Source organism: Rhinolophus sinicus, chromosome X (assembly GCF_036562045.2).
Source record: "Rhinolophus sinicus isolate RSC01 chromosome X, ASM3656204v1, whole genome shotgun sequence".
Classification (NCBI taxonomy): Eukaryota; Metazoa; Chordata; class Mammalia; order Chiroptera; family Rhinolophidae; genus Rhinolophus; species Rhinolophus sinicus.
In genome coordinates this window covers 7,458,576-7,484,377 of record NC_133768.1, presented here as the reverse complement: position 1 = coordinate 7,484,377, position 25,802 = coordinate 7,458,576, and the positions used below count along the sequence as shown (strand labels likewise).

General features: G+C 46.5%; 1 protein-coding gene across 2 annotated transcripts in view; it reads right to left on the bottom strand.

Annotated features, from left to right (window-relative positions):
• CLCN4 (chloride voltage-gated channel 4) overlaps positions 1-21,138 on the bottom strand; it is a 60,279-nt gene extending 39,141 nt beyond the window's left edge. The window contains exons 1-2 of one of the 2 annotated variants that reach the window (XM_019746274.2): positions 20,965-21,138; positions 19,504-19,785 (exon numbers count right to left, since the gene is read on the bottom strand). Coding sequence is in view for 1 of the 2 variants with exons in the window: in XM_019746273.2 (XP_019601832.1) it covers positions 19,504-19,517 (14 nt within the window). In the remaining variant the exon portion in view is untranslated. The remainder of the gene's footprint in view (positions 1-19,503; positions 19,786-20,964) is intronic. The other variant, XM_019746273.2, reaches the window with a different exon arrangement.
• Between the last annotated feature and the right edge of the window lie 4,664 nt (positions 21,139-25,802).

Here is a 25,802-nt window from a genome sequence, read left to right as displayed (position 1 = left end):
TGAATAGTTTTAGGGGGACACAGCCATGCCCACTCATTTATATATCATTTATGGCTGCTTTCACATTACAACAGCAGAGTTGAGTAGTTATGACAAAGACCATATGGCCCACAAAGCCAAAAGTATTTATTATTTTGCCATTTATAGAAAACGTTTGCTGACCCCTGAGCTATGCAGTGGATTGATTGCAAAAGTGGCTTATATTCTCTACCCCTCCCTGTATCTAGTATATTTTCCATGGGACTTTGCAGCTCCTCTTCATTAAGAGGTAGTCTGTTTCTCCACCCCTTGAATCTGGGCTGGCCTTGTGCCCTGCAGTAGAAATGACAGCATGCATGTACTGAGTTTAGACCCCAAGAGGTGATGCAGCCTGGTTTTCATCTTGGACCTCTGCCTCTGCCGTGAGAAGAAGCCTGGGCTATAATGCTGGAAGATGAGAGACCGCGTGGAGTCAAGCTGGGTCATCTCAGCTAAGGCCATCCTAGATCATCTAGGCCCAGCTAAGCACAGACTCATGAGTGAGCCCAGCCAAGATCAGCCAAGTTTGGCCCAATCGATCACCCAGCCGACCTACAGACTGTGACAAAAATAAATGGTTATTGTTTTTAAACCATTGGGTTTTTTGAAAGGGTTGTTAAGTAGCAGCATCATAACAATGATTAACAGGTACAATTTATTTGCGCTCTGAGGGACAGGAGATATGAAGACAGGTAAGTTAGCTGTGGCATAGCAGACCAACTCCATGGGAGGAGGACAGGAACAGCAATAGATGACAAAGCTGCCAACAGAGATGTGATGGAATTGAGTTTCATGCTGGAGGTATAGGGCCTGACGAAATAACATCTCTCCTGCACAACCATATATACCTACAAAGGGACGGTGAAGATACATGGGACACGTAGGTCTTTTATCCAATCCTTTAAGGTAAGAAAGTATCTGTAGATTTGGTCTCCTGGCATTAAGACCCTAAGAGGCCATGGTCAAAGTCTTCAACAGCAGATGATAACAACAGACCCTGTCCAGTAAAACTCCCTTTACCCAGGGCCCACGAAGACAAGCATGTGTTGACCGTGACAGTATTAATGACTTTGATGTCGAAAGCAGCTCCGAGGATTGGCTCACCCTCAGAAGAGGGACCTGACCATTTTAAGGCAAGCTGGACTTTGTACGTAGTTGGGTACTGGCAATAACAAAATGGTCTGTAGAAAATGAAAGAAAGCACAGAATCACCCAGCTCAAGATGAAGGACAGATTCTAAGTATAATCAAGGCTTGACTGAATATAAAGGAACACCCCATCCCAAGCTTATTAATAAGAGTCATCAGTGTGTCTGACCAAAAACGTCAGGCAGAAACCCAGACCCCTGAGTGTGTCATGTCCTCCACCTTGAACAGCTTTCCTGTCCTCTGTCTGCAAAGCTCCTGTCCACCCTCCAGAATTCTGATCTGTTTCACCCTGTCTGTGGAATGTGCATTCACTTCCCCAGAGGGAGTTGGGGGTTTCCTCCTTGGCAATCCAAAAGCATTAAAACATAAATCTATGCCTGGCATGTAAAAATACCTTTTCCTGAAAACTCCTTCAAGAGTTTACATTATTAGAGACTATTCTCTTTCATTCAAACGAAAATGCATCTATGCAAAGTGGAAAGGCCACTAAATGAGAAATTTGCCTGAATCCTGTCTGGCTGTGTGACCTCAGCTGGCCCTCGCCGACCCTCACCGCCCTCCTCTCAAAAACGAGTCCTGAGACAGACTATTTTCAGGTGTTTTCTGCCCTGAGCACATGCCACAGAGACTGACACTTTTACCCTCTCAGGGACAAGCAAACATTTTTCAATTAATCAAAACGATTTGTCTCTGCCACAGATACTGGTTAAGCCTGTGGGACTTTCCAGAAATTTCAAACCTATCTTTACTGCAGGCTGTTTATATCAGTGATTACAAAGCATGACTGATATAAAGTCATTATTTCTTTATAGAAGAAATAGTCTTCAGTGTCAGTGAAATTAAAACATTGAGATCATCTGTGTGATAATGTCACAACTTCAAAAGCAATCATATCAGTGACGACTATTGCCCTTAACACTTAGAAGTGGGGACCAAAAAGTGTGATCCAGAAGCGATCACTGAGAGTATCCAAAAAACAAGCTACAGGTAGGCAGTGCAATGGTGTAGTAACCAGCCCCAGCTGACAGTCTGTGCTCCTCAACGGAAATGCACACCAGTAGCTGCTACAAAGACTTCAACTTCTCTCCCATCAGACCACAGGAAAACAGACATCAGGGAAACAGGGATTAAGCTGGGCACAATCACAGGGAAAGTCCAGGAAGGGAGTTATCTATAATCTCTCAGTGTGTCCTGTTTTTTGTAGAATTACAGTTTTAGTAAGCAGAAATAGCAAATCTAACATACCCATTTTTGCTACATTCCAGAAACTGCTCTGAGTTACTCAACCAGCCTTCCCCGTCAACCTTCTGACTTAGACGCACACGGGGCTATAGCAGCAATCTTATTATCTCAAGCTTTTTGGTTTTTAGATATAATTCACATACCATAAAATTCACCTTTCTAAAGTGGGATTTAGATGAAGGTTGTACAACCATCATCACTACCAGATTAATTTCAGAACATTTCCGTCCCCCAAAAGCAACCCATAGTCACTCGCCTTTCCCACCGCAGACAACTACTCATCTACTTTCTATCTCTATGGACTTCCATCTTCTGGACCTTTCATATAAGTGGAATCACACAATACGCGGCCTTTTGCATCGGGCTTCTTTGACTCATTAGAACGTTTTCAAGGTTCACCCACGTGGCAGCGTGTGTCAGTCTTTACTTCTTGTTGTACTGAATACTATTCCATCGCACGGAAGGACCACATTATTATTCAAGTAAACAGCTCTTCATAAAAATGCAAAAATCATAAGTGTAGATACCTCCACGAAGGGAATTTCGCAAAGGGAATTCGTCTACGTAACCAGCACCCAGGTCAAGGAACAGAACGTGGCCAGCCCCTAGAAGCCCCTTCACAGCCCTTCCTAAAGGTAACCGCTATCCTGACCCTCATACCAGACTAATTTGGCCTGGTTTTGAACTTTTTTTCTTCAAACTTTTATTTATGTAAGTGTGTTTTTCCAGGACCCATCAGCTCCAAGTCAAGTAGTTGTTTCAATGTAGTTGCGGAGGGCACAGCTCACACTGGCCCATGTGGGGATCGAACCGGCAACCTTGTTGTTAAGAGCACCGCGCTCTAACCAGCTGAGCTAACCAGCCGCCCCCTTAAACTTTATATAAATGGATTGTTTTCTTTCCAGCTTCTTTTGTTCTACATTGTTTTGTAAGATCTGTCCGTCTTGTTGAGTGTAATTATTGTCATTCATTCTCTTTGCTCTGTAACAGCAAACTTTTTCTATTAAGGGCCAGACAGTAAATATTTGAAGATTTGTGGGCCATGCAGCCTGCGAAGACTACCCACCTCTCCCGTTGTCACATGAAAGCAGCCAGAGACAATACACAAGTTAATGACTGGGGCTATATGTCAATAAAACTTGATTTACGGACACTGAAATTTGCATTTCATATAATCTGCATTTGTCAGAAAATATTATAATTCTTTCATGTGTTTTTTTCTTTCAAGCATTAAAAAATGTGAAAACCGTTCTTAGCTCAAGAGCCATCCCCAAACGGGTGGCGAGGTCGATGTGGCCCACAGGATGATGTACTGCGCCAACTCCTATTTATAGTATCCGACCGTGGGAATGAGCCCCCGTGCACTTAGCCATTCTACTGTGGATGTACATTCGGGTGCTTTGCCACGTGGAGCCATTACACATCATTCTGCATTTCTCACACCCACCCATAAGATGTTGTTGAAGACCTTCCATCTGCCCCCTCCTGGCTCAACCCAGCAGTGGCCATGTGCCATTAACAGCCCAATCATTTTATGCCACTGTGCCTCTCCCAAATCAGACCATGTCATCTTATTTGCCAACTTGCTCTCTTAGCTGATCCCCAGGTGACTTAGGCAGATAGAACGGAAAGTCATAACTCAGATTCTAGATTAAAAGTCTCCAGCCACCATGGGAGTAAGTACCAGCAGATTCCCCCGGCAGCGTGGGCGTGGTAGAAACTGCCATCAAAATCTCCTCCTGGTTTCAGGAGGCTTTCCAAAAAGCTGTCCTTGTCACCTTTCTCCTTCCTGTCCCCCCACAGTAACTTAACTGACGTTCAGGGCTTAGCTAAGTTTCCTGTAAGGGGCCTATTTTCAGCACTCGGTCATTATCACGTAAAAGCAGCTCTAGACAACGCCTAAGTGAAGGCATGTGGCTGTGTGCCCGCAACACTGTATTTACAGAAGCAGGCAGTGGGCTGGGGGCCAGGGTTGCCAGCCCCTGTTTTATACCGTAAGCATTTATTAGGCATCTGCAACCTGCCAGGGCCCTGTCCGAGGTACCACAGCTACCAACAGAAGCCAGCAAAGAAAGCATCCTGGTCCCCTGGGAGAAGTACAGAGATAAGTAGAGACAGTTGTCCTTCACAGGTCTACGGATGGGAAGGATGAGACCCCAGAAATGCAACTAAAAAAACCTCACTAGCAATGCTTCAACCTGGAAGCTTGGGAAAAGGTAGTTACACACACACACACAGGCACACAACTTTGAGGTTTCTATGCTACCCTACAATCAGAAGTCTCTCCAACTAATTAGCTATCCTAATGTCTCAAGATTCCAGATGCCCTTGGTTCATGAATAAAAATATGATCATACCGTAGCTGTAACAAACTGTCCAAGGCCAACAGAGCTACAGGTTACGCATATCACAAGACACCATGAAAGGCATAAGACACAAGCAGAGGATTTGGGAACATCAACTTCAGAGTCAGAACGTGGCAGCTTAAAAAAACAAACAAAAAAAAAAACCCCAAAAAAAGCTTGACTTCTTAGATTTTCCAGAAACTCTAACAACTAATCACAAGCATCTTTTTCTGAGTCCTTTTTCTTGCAATCTACGTGGATTACATAGGCACTAAGCTCAGGGTCTGATGTCTGCTGAGTTCCTTGGTGCTAGCCAATCCTCTGAAGGCCACCAGGCTGGATGACCCTGGTCTCAGAGGGGCTGTCATTGCACCACATGGCCACCAGAGGGCGCTTTACAAGCAGCACTTCGCCTGGAGCGCCCTGAAGTGGCCAAGAAACACATGCAGGGATTACCTCCTTCCTCCCTTCTCCATCTGCTCCAGCATGTAACTCTCACCTCCATCCAAGAGAAGGCAGGACAACTCCCACACCCGTTAGTGGCTTCTCTTCTTCTACCCACCCTCTGACTCAAGTGCTTCCCAAAATGTGCTGACAACGGATGAGTCTTAAACATAGTAAATCAGACACATCAGAATACACAGTGTGATTCCATCTAGATGGAACCATGTAAATTTCATGTCAGGTCATGACACAGATGTTTCTTTTACAATCCATTAAGCCATACATGTAGGTGTTATGCACTTTTTGGCATGTTTGTTGTACTTAGGCAGATGTGTTAGGCAGAAAACACTTCGCAATTTTAAGAAGTGTTTAAAAGTGTGGCCTGCCCATCAGTAAACGCAGATTCTTAGGCAGTTTTCATTGGTTGACTGGGCTCTACAGTCAGGTGTGAGTACATCATCAGCCCATTTTATAGGTGGGCAGACCTCAGCGCCAACCGCCGAGCAGTAACTGGCTATGGGAGTGAGCATGGGACCCATACAAGGTCACAAAGGCACAACAGGGAAGGAAGTCTCTCTTTCCAGAGGTGACTAACCTGGGGGTATCTATAGCCGGGGGAAGGAAGCCAGGTGGCAGAGACCAACAATGATAAATAGACCAGTGGCTCCCAACAGAGGTGATTCTGCCCCCAGGGCACACTGGGCAATGTCTGGAGACATTTGTCACATCTGATAGGGGTGCTGCTAGCGTCTAGTGGGGAGAAGCCAGGGATGCTGCTCAACCTCCTGCAGTGCCCAGGCTGGCCCGCCACAAAGGATTATGCAGCCCCCGGTGCCAACAGTGCTGCGTGCAGTGGAGAAACTCTGATTTTGATACAAGACAAGCAGAGGGTGCCTACAGGACCAGCTCCCAGTCAAAATCGTGGGCTGAGACTAACAAGCTTTCCTGGTAGACAGCACTTCACATGTATTGTCCCAACTCATCATGTGTGGGTGGAGTTAAGTATGTCCTGTGTGACGTCACTTGGAGAGGACTCTGGGAAGCTTGTGCCTGGTCTCCTCCCGACTGTGCCCCATGCGCTCTGTCCTTCGCTGCCTTTGCTCCCTAACGTTTCACTGTAATAAACCAGAGCCGTGAAGACAATTCTACGTCGAGTCCCATGAGTCCTCCTAGTGAACAAGGTGATTCTGGGACCGATGACACAGCGAGCACCGTTTCCTGGAGTTGCCAAAGCATGGAGTTGAGTTCCAGTCACCCGTGGGGTGAGCTGCATTAACAGCTCTGCCTCTGATGGTTGCCTTCTGTTCCCGTGTCACCTCCCCACACCCTTCCCAGGAGTCCCTGTGCCTCCGAGAAAATCTCCTTGCACTGACTGCTCCTCTCAGGGTCCATTTCTGAGAACCCAAAAGAAGGCAGCATCACACGCATTTTCTATTTCTTCAACCAGTGACAACTTGGCCTGTGCAAAACCCATGAGTGATTTTTATGGCCCTGTACAAATCGGCAAAAAAATCATCATGACCTACGGCTAAGGAAAGACTTGTTATTAGAAATCACACCAAGGCCACGATCCATAAAAGAAAAGAAATGGGTAAGTCGGACTAATGGACAAAGTAAAACTTTCCATCCATGTAAGAATCCAGGAAAAACCCGATATACTCCATGGATTGCAATGGATGAACAGCCCACCAGTAGGGTCCAAGCCTTGCTGAGGCCTCTGGCAATGCCAGGACAACCTGAGCGCCCAAATGGCCTGTCACCCGTTCCTCAATGGGACACTGGTGCTGCTCACTGCCTCGCTCGGTAACTCACAAATCAGAGTATGCATGAACATTACCAGGAGGGCAGGGTCCAGGTCCCACCCCAGACTCAGCATCGGCAGGTGTGGAGGGGCCCGAGACTACATTTCTAACAAGCGCCCAGGAAGGCTGATGCAGCTGGTCTGGGGACTGTACTTTCAGAACCACTGGTCCATTATTACCCTTCGTTACCCTCCTATTCCCCACTCTGTGTCATTCCTTGCCTGCTTCCCATTGTGGTGTCATTACTAATATTTTTACTATCCATCTTACTTATAAACTGCATTTTGTTGGAATACTTATCTATAAGCTGGCTTCCTCCCGTACTTGACTATGAGCTCCTTGAGGGCGGAGACGGGTGTTACCCTTATTTACTACCTGGACCTCTGAGGACGTGCTTGCTGAGCCCTGCTATGTACAGTAATAATAGGTACTAAAAAAGCTTAGCCAATCACATGTACTACCTGTGTACTACAAAGGGCATTATTACTACAGCACCCATCTATACATATGAGACTCTGTGAAGCAGTCAGCTAAATGCTTTGGACATCACTATGCAGGCATGCCCAAGAATACGCACAAGAAAGATTTCTACCTGTGCACATACGCAAGACAGAAGGAATACAGAAACTGACTGAAGTCACTACCCATGTAAAACATGAGTGGCTGTGAAACATCATTTTGACCCTTCCGCATTTTACATGTGCTGTGGTCCCGTTTTATAATTTGTAGCCAGCCATGTTTTCTTTTTTTTAATAATTGTTTTATTTTTCAATTACAGTTGACATTCAATATTGTACTAGTTTGGGGGGTATACTAATTAGACATTCATATAACTTATGAAGTGATCCCCCCGATAAGTCTGGTACCCTTCTGACACCATATATAGTTATTACATTATTGACTAAATTCCCTACGCTGTACTTTACATCCCTGTGACTATTCTGTAACTACCAATTGTGCTTCTGAATCCCTTCCCCTTTCTCACCCAGTTCTCCCACCCCCCGCCCCCCACCTGGCAACCATCAGTTTGTTCTCTGTATCTATGAGTCTGTTTCTGTTTTGTTGGTTCATCTTGATTTTCCCCTTAGTACTTTTCACCCATGAAAAACACTGGGCTGGGGGCCGGCCCGGTGGCTCACGGGGTTGGAGCTCCGTGCTGCTAACACCAAAGGCTGCTGGTTCGATTCCCACATGGGCCAGTGGGCTCAAGGTTGCCTGTTCAACTCCTGGAGTCCCGCAAGGGATGGTGGGCAGCAGCCCCTGCAACTAAGATTGAACACGGCACCTTGAGCTGAGCTGCTGCTGAGCTCCCGGATGGCTCAGTTGGTTGGAGTGTGTCCTCTCAACCACAAGGTTGCCAGTTTGACTCCTGCAAGGGATGGTGGGCTGTACCCCCTGCAACTAGCAACGGCAACTGGACCTGGAGCTGGGCTGCGCCCTCCACAACTAAGACTGAAACGACAACAACTTGAAGCTGAACAGCACCCTCCACAACTAAGATCGAAAGGACAACTTGACTTGGAAAAAAGACCTGGAAGTACACACTGTTCCCCAATAAAGAAAGTCCTGTTCCCCTTCCCCAATAAAATCTTTAAAAACAACAACAACGCTGCGCTGACCAACATAGACAGGTGTCCTCCTTGGTGCTGCTGGCACACATCTTGGCCACAGAATCACAGAATTGGTACTGGACACAGAATCGCGGGCCCACGGCAGCAGACCTTGAACCTCCCATAGCGGCTAAGAGCCCCACAGGCTGACAGTGCCTTTAGCAACCTGACCAGGCCAACCCCTTCCTCACCATTCTTATCCAAGTGGAGGAAGTGAGAGGGAAATTGGTGTACAATTCCCTTTGAACTCTCTCAAGAAGTTTCTCTGAAATAAATTTGGATTAGCTGACCAGAACATTTACTAGAGGAAATCCTGTCCTACACGAAGATTTAAACTGATATACTACAATCCTGTAGATACAAGAAACTCAACAAACACCAAAAAAAAGACCCAAAAAAATTACACCAATGCAGATCATAATCAAATTGCTAAAACCAGTGAAAAGAAGGATATCTTAAAAGCAGGAAGAAAAAAAAGACACATACGTACAGAGAAAATTATTCAACTGAATGCCCGTGAAATACTTTTTCTCTTTTAAAATACTTGTCACATCATCTCTTACAAAAAACGATCTCCCACTGAAAAAATTCAGGTCAAAAGCCTGAGCTCCCCCAACAAAGCAAAAGTACCGGGGTTGGCAAGCGCAATGTGTGCTGGGCGAAGGACATGGGCTCCCCGCTGCTTTACAGCTCAGGGCACATGTCAGCGGTGCAGGAAGGGAAGGGGAGATGCTCGCATAGAAAGCCACACCCCACATTTGCCAACGCCGGATGCTTGAAGTGACAACCAGACATCCAAACCCCACTGGCATTTGGGGGCTATTGTACCCAAGTCTCCAGACCATGAAAATGGACATAGGGATACACATTTCCATGAAATGAAGGCAGCTGCCCATTTACTTAAAATTAATACAGTCAAACTCATCATCAATATGCCCTAACTTATAATCAGCACACCTAAACCCTGCATGAAACCTCACCTCCCCACCCCGAGGGAAAGAACACACCATGAACAAATATGGAGCAATCAGTGGAAAGTGGGGCTTCAGAAGGGGCAAGAGGGTGGCGGCCAGCCTGGGGAGCTGACCCTGGGAGCCGCCAGCACTAGGCCTCCCCTCCCAGGAAACTCTGGGCTCTTACCAGTTGTATTCACTATCCTATGCTGCATAACAAGTTACCCCAGAACTCAGTAGCTGAAAATAAACATGTCTGATCTTACAGTTTGTGTGGGTCAGGAATTCAGGAGCAGCTGGGTGGATCTTTCTGACTCGAAGCTTCTCAGGAGGTTGTGGTCAAACTACCTGCTGTGGCTGCGGTCACCTGAAGGCTGGATGGGGTCAGGAGGACCCACCTCCAAGTTGGCTCCCAGACTTGGCTGGCAAGTCGCTGCTGGCTGTTAGTGGGAGGGCTCAGTTCTGCTCCATCCCATGTCTCACAGAACTGCTCGAGTGTCCTCCGGACATGACAGATGGCTTCTGCCAGAGCACGTAACCCGAGGGAGCAAGGCAGAAGCAGTAGAGTCTCTTGTGACCTAGCCTTGGAAGTCATACACTGTCACTTCCACCGTATCCTATTGGTGGCACAGCTCAGCCTTGAGTGATCGCTGTGAGAGGGGACTACACATGGGCATGAATATCAGGAGGCAGGGTCATCAGGGTCCATCTTGGAGGCTGGCATCCATCAAAGCTTTTCACCTCCCGTCTCCACCTTGCCTGCAACCCCACCAATTGCAAATTCATTTGAGATAATGAGTCGCTTTTTAAAACGCAGATACCTTTAGGATAGTGAGGGGCCGCGATTCATTCACCCCTTCCAGCTAATCCTGCAGACCCCAAGCTGGGTTCAATAGAGAGGAGAAGACCGAGGCACAGACAGTGAGAGGAGTCCCTGGTGGTCATGTGGCCATCTGGCGAGGGGCCGAGGGCCACAGAACCCGCAAAATAGGGAAGCTCAGAAACAAAAGACATGCAGAAAGAGAGATGAGAAATAAACTTTGTTTCAAAATTTTGCCTAGAGCCAGCAGAGACACGGGAAGGTCACTTCCTCTTCCTCCTCCTCTTTCCTCCTTGGCCCACCTCCCAGCCCCCAGCACTCTCTGGGCTCCTTCAGCCCCCTTTTGGCTTCCATAGGACTGGGGAGCTGCTGTGGGACTGTGACCCTCCCTCCATGGCATGGTTCCTATGGCCCCAGGGCCACGCAGCTATCTGCCCCATTTTGGAACACAGCATGTGAGTTGGAAAGGGGATAAGGCCAGCTGCATGTGGCTCTGGGTGACACAATAGACTCAGTGTTGTTACATCCCCACTCCAGGGACAGGGAGAAGGGGCACGAGGTGACCAAGGGCCAAATATTTCAAATTTCCCCAGAGACTCCTTCTCCCAATAATGATCACACCTTTGCCTCACGTGTGCTAGGCAGCACCTCACATGTGTTCAGTATTTAGGACTCTGGACATTCTTGGAATTAAATATGGTCACCCTCAGGCTCACAGTAAGCAAACTGAGGTGAGGAAATGTTAGGTCACAGGTCCAGGGCACACAGATGGTGAGCTGGGAGCCAGATTGGAGCCCAGGCCCCGAGGGTACTTTCTCCACGACAGCCTCGATCCTCTCAGGCCCCAAGAGCTACCTGCTTCCATTGAGAGGGTGGTGCTGGCTGCATGTCTCCAAAAGTGGGCAAAAGAGCTTAAATAAAAGCACGCTGGCTTCCCTCTGGCCTCCCAGGTGGCCGAAGGCTCCCACTTCCCTGAAAATTCACACTGCCGTGTTAGCTCACTAAGGCTGCTCTAACCAAGTGCCAGAGACCGGATGGCTCAAAGAACAGAAATGATTGCCTCGCGGTTCTGGAGGCCAGAAGTCTGAGAGCAAGGGACGGCAGGTTGGTTCCTCTGAGGGCACTGAGGGAGGGTCTGTCCCAGGCCTCTCTCTCTAGCTTACAGATAGCCATCTTCTCCCTGTGTTTGCACATCGTCTTCCCTCTGTGCCTGTCTATAGAAACTTCTTCTTCATATAAGGACACTAGTCAGACCGCGTCAGGACCCACCCTGATGTCCTCATTTGAACTTCATTACCCCGTAAAGGCCTTATCTCCAAATAAGGTCACATTCTGAAGTCATGGGGGTACCTCAACTATGAATGTTGAGGGATGCAATTCAGCCCATAACAGTTGCTAAAGATAATGCTGATGGAAAATACCGCTCTGTGTCCCTCTCTCTCCTGGGATCTCTTCAGACCAACCTTCCATTGACCATTTTCCTCCACAACAATCTGTTTTCTGCTTATGTGTCATACGTACACCCCTTCATGGAGAAATAAAACCTAAACATACGAGGTCAGACAATTAAGTTTGCAAACTAGTTGCAATGATGTTGCTAACCTTTTTTGATATCAGAGGGATTATTCATTATGACTTTGTACCAACTGGACAGTTAACCAAGTATACTGTCTGCAAGTGCTGAAAAGGCTGCGTGAAAAAGTTAGACGATCTGAACTTTTCGCCAACAATTTGTGGCTCTTACATCACGACAATGCACCAGCTCACATCGCACTGTCTGTGAGGGCGTTTTTAGCCAGTAAGCAAATAACTGTATTGGAACACCCTCCCTACTCACCTGATCTGGTCCCCAATGACTTCTTTCTTTACCTGAAGATAAAAGAAATATTGAAAGGAAGACATTTTGATCACATTCAGGACATCAAGAGTCATACAATGACAGCCCTGATGGCCATTCCACAAAAAGTTGGTTAAAGCGCGAGCTCTCAACAAGGTTGCCAGTTCCCACATGGGATGGTGAGCTGCGACCCCTCCAGCTAAGATTGAAAACGGGGACTGGACTTGCAGCTGAGCTGCGCCCTCCACAACTAGATTGAAGGACAATGACTTGGAGCTGATGGGCCCTGGAGAAACACACTGTTCGCCCGTATTCCCCAATAAAAATTTATTTAAAAAAAAGAAAAGAAATCCAATAATAATTATATCATGTGCTCTTCAAAAAAATATTGCTTTGGAGGGTGGACTAGGCGATGGCATGGGTGCATAGCTTCCCAAGGGGAGTCCTTCAAAGGTGACCATAGTGATATTCAGCAATGAGGCATGGAACACTTTTTCTAGGATGAGTTCACAAACTTAATTGTCAGACCTCGTACACACATGACTAGCAACTTTGTAAAGGTTAAATGCAGGGAGTCATCAAATACAGCTTTGAGGTGTTCATCCCAGTGTCCTCACAGCAAGGCCACAGAGAAGCACAGCCATGGGGTAGCTTCACCATATTTAGCTGAGTTGGCAAGCTGAGGGTTGTAATGTCAGTCAGTTCGCAAGTTTGGGGCAAACAGGGTGCTGGTGGAAGAAGGCATGACTAAGCTAAGAGGAAAAATAATTTGTCTGTAATCATGGCATTCCTAACTACTAACCACAAAGCCCTCCTAACCAGTCACCACCTCCAAGGGTTATAGTGGAGGGAAAAAGAAGTTTTACATTTAGCCATCTAAAGCCAGAAAGGAAACAGAGAACCAAGAGGCAGCCCAGAGACGACGTGGTAAAAACTGCTGGGCAACCACAAGGGGAGCAGTGTCAGCCACGAGAAATGAGTCAGCAGGTTCCGGCCACCAAGGCAGGGAGCAGACTTCCCGAGGGGATAAGCAGAATGCAGCCTCTGTGTGCGCTTCTCCCTCCAGCCAAACCCCAAAGCTGCCCTGGGCATCCAAGCTGCTGCTGATGGGGGTGTGTCCAGGGCCCGTCCCCAGCTCTCCAGGACTCTCCCCCATGTGACTTCAGTCACCTCTGACAGGGAAGGCTCTGCTCTCGAGCTTTCATTAATTCAGCCAATGGCGGAGCTCCAAGAACTGCACAAAGACCCACATGATAGCAAGCACACATCTCTGAGAGCAAAGCAGAGGGAAATAGGACCAGGAGGAAGGAAATACAACAGTGACGGTAGCCTATGCCCAGCAGAGTCAGGGAGAGCTCGGGTCAGGGGAAGATGGACCAGAAATGGCCCTGGGCCAGCCGACATTGCAACATGGGGACTTAGCCCTCCAGACCCCGGAAACAGAAAGCTCACAGACCCAGCAACAAAGTGTGGTGGGCTCAAGGGGCAGCAAGAAAGCTGGGTACCAAGAATCATGGTCGCCAAACAATGGCCCAAGGACTCAGGTGACTTCATCCACAACAGGGCCGCCGGAAGGAGACCTTTCTAGTATCATACGCGGAAGGCATATGCCGGCTCCTATTCTGTCCCTGCAGCCACCTGGCAGTGCGGTAATTACATGAGCACAGGTCCACCCCACTGCCCCGTGCTCTTTTGATAGGCAAAGCCCAGCCAGCTGCCTAGCACAACACTGCCAAGTAAGTCAGAGGCACAGTCCTGCTCACCTGGTCAGCCAGGCCACTGCTCGCCAGTGACCCTCCCTGCCTCCTCACCAGCCACCCTTTCTCTCATCCATCTCTGAATGACTCCTCTTAGGCAGCCAGAGCCATCTTTTCAAACACAAGTCCCAACGTGTCACTCCTCCACCCAAAAGCATCCAGTGGCCTTCCATCACACCTAGAATAACCCAGGGTTGGTGGCCCTCCTGCAAAGTCCCCACATGGTCTGCTCCTGGCAACCCCTTGGAGCGCCTTTCCCACCACCTGTTCTCTGTGCTGCTCTTCTCGGGCTGTACCGACTGCCTTGCAGCTCTTCAAAGGCACAAGGCCCTGCATTGCTTCAGGGCCTTTGCACTGCCTGTGCCCTCAGCCCTGACCACTCAGCACCCTCGATGTCCACATGGCTTTCCCTAACTCTCTTTGCATCCCTGTTCCTCTGCTAGCCCTCAGAGAGGCCTTCATGACCGCCCTGTCTAACCAGCATTCTCAAGCCATCACTGTCCGTCCTTTCCCTCCTGCTATATTTCACTCGATAATACAACCTAGAAAATGGGCTTACTTTCTCTTTCCTCAACTCCAATGTCAGTCCCATGACAGCATGAGCTTTGTCCATTTGGTTCCAGTATAACCCATTGCCTAGAGTGGTAGGTCTCAACCAGGAGCAACGTTGCCCACCAGGGGATATTTGGGCAATGCCTGGAGTTTGGGTGTCACAACTGGGGGGTGGGGCAGTGGTTACTCCTGGCACTGGGTGGGTGGAGGCCAGGGATGCTGTCCAACACCCGAGTGCACAGGACGGACCCCCATCACAGAGAATCATCCAGCCCCAATGTCCATAGTGTCAAGGTTAAGGAAGTCTGGCCAATAACTATCTGCTGCACGAGTGAATAAACAATGAATATTGAGGCTCACATCTGCGCAAATGCCTTTGTAGTTCTCATGGTATTGATGATCTTTTCCCGGACATTAATATTTCACTTATCTTTTCATTCAATAAAGATTTAGTGAGCACCTACTATGCCATGTGCTCTATGCTGTGTTTGCAGTGCTCAAATAGGGCATACACAGTCTCTGCCCTCAGAGCTTTGAAGGAAAAAATAACATTCTGTAAGGGCATCCAGGGACCTGGGTGCTTCCCCAGCTCTGTCACTATCAGTCACATGACCTTGGGCAAGTCACCTGACTTCTCTGGACATCTCTTCCTCATATGTCAAATATAACAGTTGCTTTGATGTTGAAGCTATTAATAGCTTCCAACATCTAAACACTGTGCATTTAATTAATCAGAGGATCAGTTCCTCTTTAGCATTTTTATATTTGCATAATACTATTAGCATTGATTACAAAGTGTGAGTAATCCACGTGTCCCTCAGTAGGGGCCTAGTATAAATGACCATTCTGTCCACACAAGGGAACACACTGTAAAATGATCTTCAAACCTGGGCACCTGGGGCTCAGGTTAAAATGCTCCTGCTGGGCCTCTCCCCAAGGCCTCCTCAATCAGACTCCCCCACATGTCCCAGTGTCTACATTTCTTTTCTATCTTTTTTATTGACTTTGTATTATGAGTATTTTCAAGTACACAGAACATTATTCAGGAGAGCCCAATGAAGAACACCAATCAGATTCAACAAGTGTTCCGACTTGGCCATACTGACCTCATCTCATCCTGTCTCCATTTACCTAAACCACTTAGTATAATTATTGACCTAGAGCAGTGGTTCTTAAAGTGTAACTGGGGACACCTTGGGGCTCCCCAAAACCCTTTACGGGGTTCTATGCTCTCAAAAATATTTTTATAATAATCCTAAATTATTTCCCTCTTTCCGTTTTCCTTCTCTTGTAAGTGTACAGTAGAATTTTCCAGAAGCTACATGACATGTGATATTGTAATAGATTGACTGTAGAAGCAGGCATGAGAATCCATGTGTCTTCTATTCAGCCATTATTAATGAGATCTCCAAAAATGTTTCTAAAAATATAAGAAGTAACTAATTGCTATCATGACACCTCATTGCTGAACACTTCAGCATGCATCCCCAAAAACTAAGACTGTTCTACATATACACATGTATCTATTGCTATGCAGCAAAGTACCCAAAACATGGCAGCGGGAAGCAAACATGTCTGATCTCCCTGTTTCCGTGTCTGGAATCCAGGAGTGGCTTAGCTGGGTGCCTACCACACCACAAGATTATCATGTCTCAGAAAAATTACAGTGGTTTCCTCATATCAGCAAATAGGCAGCCACACAGAATAGCCCAGGTGTCCCCAAATGCCTATTATAGATGTTTGTTCAGGCCAGGAGCCAAGCAACAGCTACATGTTATATTTGGTTATTGTCATGGACTGAATGTGTGCCCCCCAAATTCCTATGTTGAAATCCTAACCCACAATGGGATGGTATTAGGAGGTGGAGTGTTTGGGAGGTGATCAGGTCATGAGGGTAGAGCTCTCAAGAATGTGACTAATGCCCTGATAAGGGGCAGAAGAGCTAGCTCTCTCTTCCTGCCATGTGAGGACACAAGAAGGCAGCCATCTGCAACCCAGAAGACAGCTCTGACCAGATCCCGGCCATGCTGTCACCCTGATCGTGGACTTCCAGCCTCCAGAACTGTGAGGAATAAATGCCTGTCATTAAGCCACCCAGTCTCTGGAACTGTGTCATAACAGCAGAGCTGACTACGATAGTCTCTTAAGTCTCATTTGATGGAGAATTCCCCCCTTTTTATTTTCTTTGCTGATATTGACTTGCTACAGTGACAGGGCCAGATGGCCCACTGAGGGTGCCAAGTTATTCTGAGGCACACAGGGTGAGAGGGGCTCGCTCAGGGATATAATACAGAGGAGCTGCCTGGCTGGCCTGGAATATGACCTGTAAAGAAAATCACCGCGAGTGGACGAAGGTGGCTACACAGCAGCCCTTTCATACTAAAGACGATCCCTCCCTGGGAGACCAATTTTTAATGAGGCCAGGAGAGTCAGAGAGAGAGAGCCAACGGCGAGGGAATCTGGTGAGGGGCACACTGCAGTTCCAGGCCAGGGGACAAGGACAATTGTCCTGGCTTTTTAAGCCCCAACATGCAAATTCACTAAGCACGCCCTGCACCTTGCAATGCCACTGCCCTCACTGCTTCCTGTCTCTTGGGAATTTTTCAGACTGTAGAACCTCTTACACCCATCTGGTCCCCCAAAAAGCCAAGGGAGCAGAAACAGCAAGTCCAATTGGCCCCATTTTATGGATTCAGCAACTACTCCGAGAGGGGAAGTACTACAGCCAAAGCTACCCTGCCAAGTGGCAGCGCCAGATTTTGGACACAAGTCCGGCACTGAAGATTAAAGCACGTGACCCCCACTGCTCTGAGAACATGTGCACATTGGGGTTCTGGGATAGCTTGCGTTGGTCTCCCCCTACCTGCCATAGACATCACCGCCATCTTGTCCTCCCACCATCGATGCCAGCACATGTTCTTTCCTGCTTACAATACCGCCGCACGGTACCGTTAGTCCCACTTGTGCAGGTAAGGAAGGGACTCAGCTGTTAGTCCACCGCAGGTTCTGACTTACCCCGTCCAATGACAGCCTCCGGGTCTGCTGCGCACTGAGTCCCAATGAAGTGCAGCACACAGTGACCTAGTGCCTGGCGTTTTCCTCTTTCCCTGACACTCTCCTTTCTACTGAGCTGGCTTCCCAGCTACGACTGCCAAACAAACAGGCCTCCCTTTCTGACAGAAACTCTTTCTGGAAGCCCACAGCATAAAAAGAGCTTTCACATTGTATTTTCAATATATACAACCTTATGGAAGGGAATCGAATCTCTGACCAAGGGCTGAGCATCAAACCAACAATAGGAAAATGAATTCTAGAATACTGGAGCCAGAACTTTCAGAGAACATCTAAATCAGTGGTTCTCAACTGGCCAACGGAGACCCTTCCCCCCCCCCCAGGGGACATGTGGCAGTGTCTGGAGACATTTTTGGTTGTCACAACTTTGAGAAAAGGGAAAGTATCTACTGGCGTCTAGTGGACGGAGACCAGGGACACTGCCAAACATCCCACAGTGCCCAGGGCGGCCCCCCACAACAGAATGACTGGCCCCAAATGTCACTAGTGCCAAGGAGGAGAAACCCTGCTGTAAATTCCTTGGTTACTTTGAGTACAAGAAAACTGAGGCCCAAAGACACAAAGCAACTTCTCCAAGGTTACACAGCCCCAAAGCCAGTACTGGCACCAACTATACCCGTCTCTATCATCTGCTCTGCTCTGCTCTGCTCTGCTCTGCTCTGCTCTGCTATGCTACGGTTGGGCTGGGGGAGAAGGGAGGGTGGGGACCCAAGGATCTCAACTCCTGAAACAAATGAAGAAAACTGCAGTAAAGAAATTACGGAATTATTACTGCAGCAACACAGCAGGGCATGCGAACATGGAAGGAAATGCCTTCTTCAATTACCAACTAAGTGGCATTACTTTGCAGGGTCCTCCAACAGTTGCTGATCCATAGTTTACTGACACCACGGCTTCCAGAGGGCACCCATTTTACAGGAAAGAATGGTATTTTCCCCTCCTAAGGGCACCCACACCTGTCCTAGCCTCAAATTGCTTCTAAACCAGAGAAGGGAATGTAAATACAGGTCCGACCTTACAAGAGTCCATTAAAATCCCACCCAACTGAAAAGTCACCTGACCCCCCTCCATCTGCCGCTGAGTCATCCAGCGCCTTCTTTCAGCAAGCTAATTATTTAGCAAGGGAATTAAAAAGAACACTGGGAATTCTTGGGTTTTGGTGTTCGTCTCCACCCCCAACCCCTTTCTAAAGACCATTTTGTTCTTAAGAGATGTGTTCTTAAGAGAGCTGATTCGGTCTTTTACACTCCATGCTAACTTTAGAGGCTGTATTTTATTTTATTTTATTTTATACTGATATTTTAAAAATCTACTTAAAACACCTGGAAGGAAAAAAATATATTTCCGAAATATCCCCTTTAAATGCTGGAACCTTGCAAAATAATGCAAAACGATTTCGATTGCACATCTAGCTCTTTAAACTACTAACCAAGAAGTTTCCATTCCATTCAAAGCAAAGCAGCTTTTGCTCTAAAAGAAATCAGGCTAAATACTGAGGACAAACCCCCGTCAGGAGAATTAGTAAATGGGCCATTATTTAAGCATAATGACAGCTGGAAACAGTTGATAGTTATATTGGACAAGCCCGTCTCCCTCCTTATAATGGAAGTATTGGTGATCATTCGAGATTTTTTTTCTCCTCCTGAGCAAGAGGCCATGTCTTCCTGTCTGGACCTTGCCCACTTTCCCGGGATGGGCATGCCAAGACCGAAGTCACGCGTGGCCTGCAACAGCACCTTCCCCCGCTCCCCCCCCCCCCCCCCCCCCCGCAGCCAACCCCGCGCCTGGTGCATGCAGCCACCGCAGCAGCCAGAGACCCCACTTTGGCTTTCTGGGGCGCTGCCGGGCTGCAGGCCCGTGGGCCCAGGCTCCGCCTGCATAGACGGCGCATCGTGCCCCTTACCTGCAGTGCCGCATGGCGCAGCCCGGCCGCCCACCTGCACAGCATCTTAGAGCATCCTTTCTTCAGCGCGACGGCTGCGAGCGCGGTGACGTCACCGGAGGCGGGCCCCACGCCGCCACGTGACACCTTCGGGGCCAGCGGGAGGTGGCGGGCGGGGTGACAAGGGTGGGGGGAGACCCTGGAAGTCCCTGGAGGTGAGGAGCGGGTGGCCGGGAGGCCTCGCTCCTGCCTCCCTTCTGGACGGTTTGCTAGCTGTGCGCAGCTGGCCTGGCCTTCCACCAACTATGGGAAACAAACAGCACACGGAGGGAGAAATCCAAATGATTACAGGCTCCATGCATGTACCGGTAATAGGATTTCAAGAGAGCTACGTAGCAGTAAAGGGATTAGGAATGAAAGGAAATAATTTAGTATTTTATTTTAAGTCTTTACCAAACGAAATGGAAAAAGAAGTGTATTTTCTGCAAATCAAATTGACAGTTAAAATATAGAACGCATGGTCATACTTGGCATAGAAGGTCAATGTTTCCAGTAGTATATGAAACATATCAAATACTTTCATTTGAAGCATGTTCATTATGAAATATTATACTAATTGCACTGATGGATAATGCTTTTAATTCCTCTCAATAGCTACATTCCAGTATAACCTGTATTTGCCAAAGAAAAAAATAGTGCCAACACATATTTATACTACTTATTTGAACATTTGATTATTTAAAATAAAGCACTATTGCATGAGTATGGTTGTACATGTGCTGTATTTATTTTCTTAAATCTTCGGGCAAGGAATGTGATCTCTTCAACATGACAGTTAATTCACAGTAACTCATTATTTCACATTTTCTAATTTTTATCACATTCTGCATTAGTGAATCATCTTACTATTTCAGAAAATAAGTACAATGTCAACATTGCCCTTTCACAACGGACAGACACAGCCTTGCCTAGAAAGCCTTAGAAAATTCCAGCTGTGATCATTTTGTAAATTCAAAATGGCTTATTTCAAATTTCAGCAGGTGCCCATATCAACTTTTCTTGCCAAACTACATAAACGTTTTCGAAATGTGAAAGGACAAAGCAGGAACTGTTTCTGTTTGTATTCCAGTTTCATATAGATTTGTTTACTTCCACTTGAGTTTGAATCACAATTTTAACATTCACTTCTCTCATGCTCCTGAGAGAGATGTGAAATAGATTGTTTCACAAGCTGGCCAGGCTTACTTACTTGCTATTTATTCCAGCAGCTTTCATGTCCTTCTGTATTTAACCCGGGGAATTTTACTACCATTCGTTCTAGATTAACAAAATTTCTGTTCAGAAGGTCAGTCTCTAATTTGGGGATAAATATGGTTTTGCCTCTCCCGGCCATCGATTATTTTCAACACCAGATTTTTAAAATTCGAAATGGCCTTGTGATTTTCTAGGTCACTCCTCTCAAGTTTGTGATAAGCCACTTACCTTTTGCTTTCAGATTCCTGAGATACAGAATTAAAATGCTACCGAAATCCCCTGCTCCTGTGGGTTCAGGGTCTGATGCAGACGGAAAGTGACAAGCTCATTTTCCTGCCTGGGGTGAATGTCGATTGAAGCCTCAGGCTCTCAGGCCTCCCCGACCCCACCCCCAGCCAGCCTGCAAGCATCACGTGCTCCGCCCAGCCACACAGCCGGGCTCAGCCTGCTCGGTCACTTCTCGGCTTTGGAGGCCCGCCATGCCAATCTCCTTCGCCTACGCTCAGTGTATTCATATCCAGAAAGAACCCAGCGTCCCTGACGCTGGACGCCCTGCCATCAGAGCCTGGGCTGCACAGACTACCGTGACTGGAGTTCCAAGAATCAAGAGGTGGGGTCCTAGAAAATGCCCTCCTGCGGTGTGAAGTGACTTGCTTTGTGTTCTGGCTTGGCGGAAATGTCTCAAGTAGAGGCACCTTCCTCATTGTGGGGCGATTTCTTTTTCCTTTTTTTCTCTTTTTTTTTTTTTTGTTTTTCTTTGCCAGTAGATTAGTTTCACCTTCTCTTTGCAAGGTGATTGCTCAAGTGTAAAAAACATTACAGCCAACAGACAATTCAAAAAAGGCCTAAAAGTGGGTCGTACAGTTTTCAACAGGATAACTCTTTCAACATCCTCCACTCCCACTCATGACACTTGTCATTTTGGTAAAGATTTAAACAAAAAAACAAACATATTCCACCTATGAGAATGTAAATTGAACAATCTTTCTGGTGGGCCATTTAGCGATTCCTACCAAAAGCCTTACAAGTATGCATAGTGTTTGAAAAACACGATGGGTCTGACAGCTGTTGGTATTATTTCCTCCAGGAATTCATCCTTGGGGGAAAGGGGGGAGAGCATGCAAAGAATCACCTCGGGAAAATTCGCTGCAGTGTTATTTATGATCTCAACGCACCGAAGCAAGTTAAATCTCCCAAAACAGAGTTTGGGTTACATTATAAGACATCTGTCCAATGGAAGACTTAAAATTAATATTCTAGGGGGTACTGTTTGACATGGAAATACCTTCACAGTGTATTAAATGGAAAAAAGCAAGCTCCAAAGCATTATATGCTGAACGACCCTTCTAATGTATGTAGGTGTGATATATTTCTATCTACACAAATACCTTTATACACAGAGGGCCAAAAAACTGTATGCACATTTTAAGAAAGGAAAACTATTAAAATTGTAATACCCAATATATACTGATAACAAAAGATGAATACAAGTCACGTGTGACTTCTGCAATGACACGAGGTGCTCAGAGGGGTTTCCACCAGCGTCCAGACACTTCTGATGACGGCGAACTACTGCTTGAGCAACGCTGACCAAAGTGTCCACTTGTATACATTTTTTTGGCATCCCCGGTATATAACAGAAAACAATTAGGAAGTGAATTCACTAAAATAACCCGGGTATTTCACTGGTTAGGGGGATTAGGGCTACTTTACACGCTTCTTCTTTCTAGCTTAGTTGCATTTTCAAACTTTTCCACAATGAGCATGTGTTGCTTTTGTAAGAGACACTTACCGTTGCTTGTTTTCTTAAAAACACCATAGTAGACACGATCACGGAATAAACACTTTGACTACTTTTTAATGCAGATTTCATTACTTGAACATTGTCAAATCTTAACTGCAAAGCCCCAAGAGAACACTTCCCAGTCATTCCAAACTGCTCTGCTCATAAAAACCCTGAGGAAAGAAGATGCCAGCCAGGAACTGGTGTTAATGTTTAATCATCTGTAGGTCCAGGCTCAATTTCTCTGCCATTTAAATATGCGTCTTCTTGCTCTGTCCTGTGGAGATAGAATGTTCGCTGCTACCATCCTGCATGAAAAGATTCTTCAAATTCTTACAGAATAACCTTTGAGTTTTAATTTCTCCATACTGGCGCCTTCTATTTTCTTCACAAATCTCTACTTTTTATCCCTTTCAATCTTTTTCCTCTTGATTATCTGTTTCTGGGACATTTGGCAATGTATGGGGACAATTTGGGCTGCCACAACTGGGGGGGTTAGGGGGTGCTGCTGGCATCTAGTGGGTAGCAGGTTCCAGGCCAGAGTATCAACAACGCTGACATGGAGAAACCCTTGTTTAGAATTACTTATAAAGTATAATTTGATGCCCAAAATATTCCATTTCCCAGCCATTTTCTAAGAGTTCACCATTGTATGATGTGCGGGAAGTTCTGCTTATTATAAAATCCCTTAAATGTAAAATTTCTGGCATGTAGGAAGTATAATTGCCTATATATTCATACACTATCTCTGAACCGATGCACAGGAAATGGCCAAGGGTGGTTATCTCTGGGGAGGAGAAGCCAGTGGCTGGGGCACAGATGTGGAAGGGAAGTTTTCATAGGTGTGGAAACACATCACATAGTAAAAACCAGCTTTCAAGCCCCCTTATATTAATGCCGCAAATGTATAGTGTACAGGATACATGTGTCATTCGATTCTTGCCACAGGCGGCTGACAAGGGTAAGGAAGTATGCTATGCCCCCATTTTGCAGACAGCCCAGTGTTTATCACTCTGAAATACAGTGTTACACCAGTACCAAAATTGTCTCCAAATAGTCTCAACCAAAAATCAGCGCCTTTTATCACATAGTCATCTTGAAGTATGATATGACCATATTACAGTGTTAGTGTCTGTGCTATTTTGCCAAACCTCTGCAAGCCTCAGTTTTCCCTTCTGTGAAATGGGGAGCATTAGTAGTAGTCGTCATAATAATAATATCCACCACTTGAGGGCGTCGTGAGGCTAAAGTGAGAGATCTGGAAAGAGTAAGCAGTGCCTTGCAGAGCCCTCCCTATTGGAGCCTGAGACACCAGGCAAATGTGTACCCCTAAATATGCTTATCAAAATATTCTCCCACATTTTGAGCCAAGTGGATAAAGTTAATAAAGACTCTACAATCAAACCCACAACTATATATAAAGCCCCACGTGGCCTAATTTATTTGCATGCTATTGTCAACCCGTATAAAGCCGCCCTACAGGAAAGTGCAGGGCATATAACCCCTGGCTGGTTGGAAACAACTGCTCCTTTTGCACAATAATGCACGGTCATCACACAAACAACAGCCAGCTTTTATTTTAAAATGTGACATAAAAATGTGACATTTATTTTAAAATGTGTTCATTGTGAATTTTTGCATTAATTTTGATAAATAATATATTGTCTTGATTACTGATTCTTTTTAAGTGCCCATGTAAATTTTGCACCCAAGGAGAGCACCTTCCTCACCTCCAAATTCCAGCCCTAAGTATCTGGTAAGTTATTCTGTAAATGGTGGGTCTGCTAACACCTGGAGGTGAGGAACATCTTTCATCTGTCTTTATGTCCTGAGCTCCTGCACATCTGAACACATTGTCTGAATGAATGAATGAATGAATGAATGAATGAATGAATGAATGAATGCATCCCCCCACACCTAGCTTGGTGCTATACACACGGACAACGCCATACAAGATTTGCAGAATAAGTGAATGATGTAGGCTATAAGAATATGCAGCCTAGCCTTTCCCAGGCATTCTGAGCTGTGGTCATAGACCACAATGGATATATGAAAGCTGCAAATGTGACCATATTACTCTGACATCTATCCAAAGGAAAGGCCTTGGTTGATGTGACAAACAACAGCTTTGAAAGCCCTCTGCATTTTTGCACTGGAGTTGTTGTCAAGGGCGCTGTCTGTCCATTCTAGGGAGCTGGAGAGGAGATCCTGTGTAGCACGAAGGCTGTGAGAATCCTGCTTCCTCTGAGGGACCATCACACTGTTTTCCTCTCTGACAATAGGCACTGTGTAATTGAGTGTCTCCTCTTTCCCTTTGGGTGCCAGGAAACTCAGATTGTGCTACGGCAATTCAGTAGGCCCGTCTCCTCAAACTGGCGTATGCACAGGTAGTGCTGGTCCAGGTTCAACAACCCAGCTCTCCAAGGGTGGGGGTGGGGGGGCCTGATTCGTAGTGCTTGCAGAATGCCCTGGTGTAAATTGTCGCATCATAGCTGGCTTCAAACTACTGATCACGGAGCTGGAAGGTGATACAGCTTGTTCACCCTACACAGGCGATAGAAGTGGACTGTTGGATTGCACCTGGCCTTTGACAAAAGCTCTTATTGTCCAGTTGCTTTGGACTGGGAATATGATTTTTGTCAAATCGCACTGCTTCCACATGGTAGCCACTAGCTATTTAGGTTTAAATTCATTTAAATTAATACAATTTTAAACTCAATTCGTCAGTCAAGAGCTCGACGGGCACATAGGGCTGCAGCTCCCAATATTTTAGTGCCGATATACAATTGCAGCACCACAATTCTATTGGGTAGTGCTATAAAGCATTTCTTTGAAATTCATTCCATTGCAATAAAACAATTTGTGTTTATTACCCAGGGGATTCTGCCTACAATTGCAGGATAGGAAAAGCAATCTGGTCAGAGTGTCTGCTGGTGGGAAGGACGGATTCCAGAAGGCTGTGTGCCTCCAGCCACAGGTTCAGGCAAGATCCTTCCAAACACCACAAAATGTGCAGCCTCTGCCTTTGGACTTCCCCAGGGGCTGGCAGATCTGGTTCCAGGACGAGAGGGGGGCATCTGATCATTTGTTTGCATGACAAATGCATGACAAAAATGCATACTTATTGGAATAAAGGAATGGGCCCTTCAAAGATGAGTGCTTCTGTGGTTGGCTGAATAACGAACCCCCCACCCAAGATGGTCACACCTGATCCCAGAACCTGTAAAGATGTGACCTGACAGAGCCAAGGGGACTTTGCAGCTGTGATTAGGTTAAGGTTCCT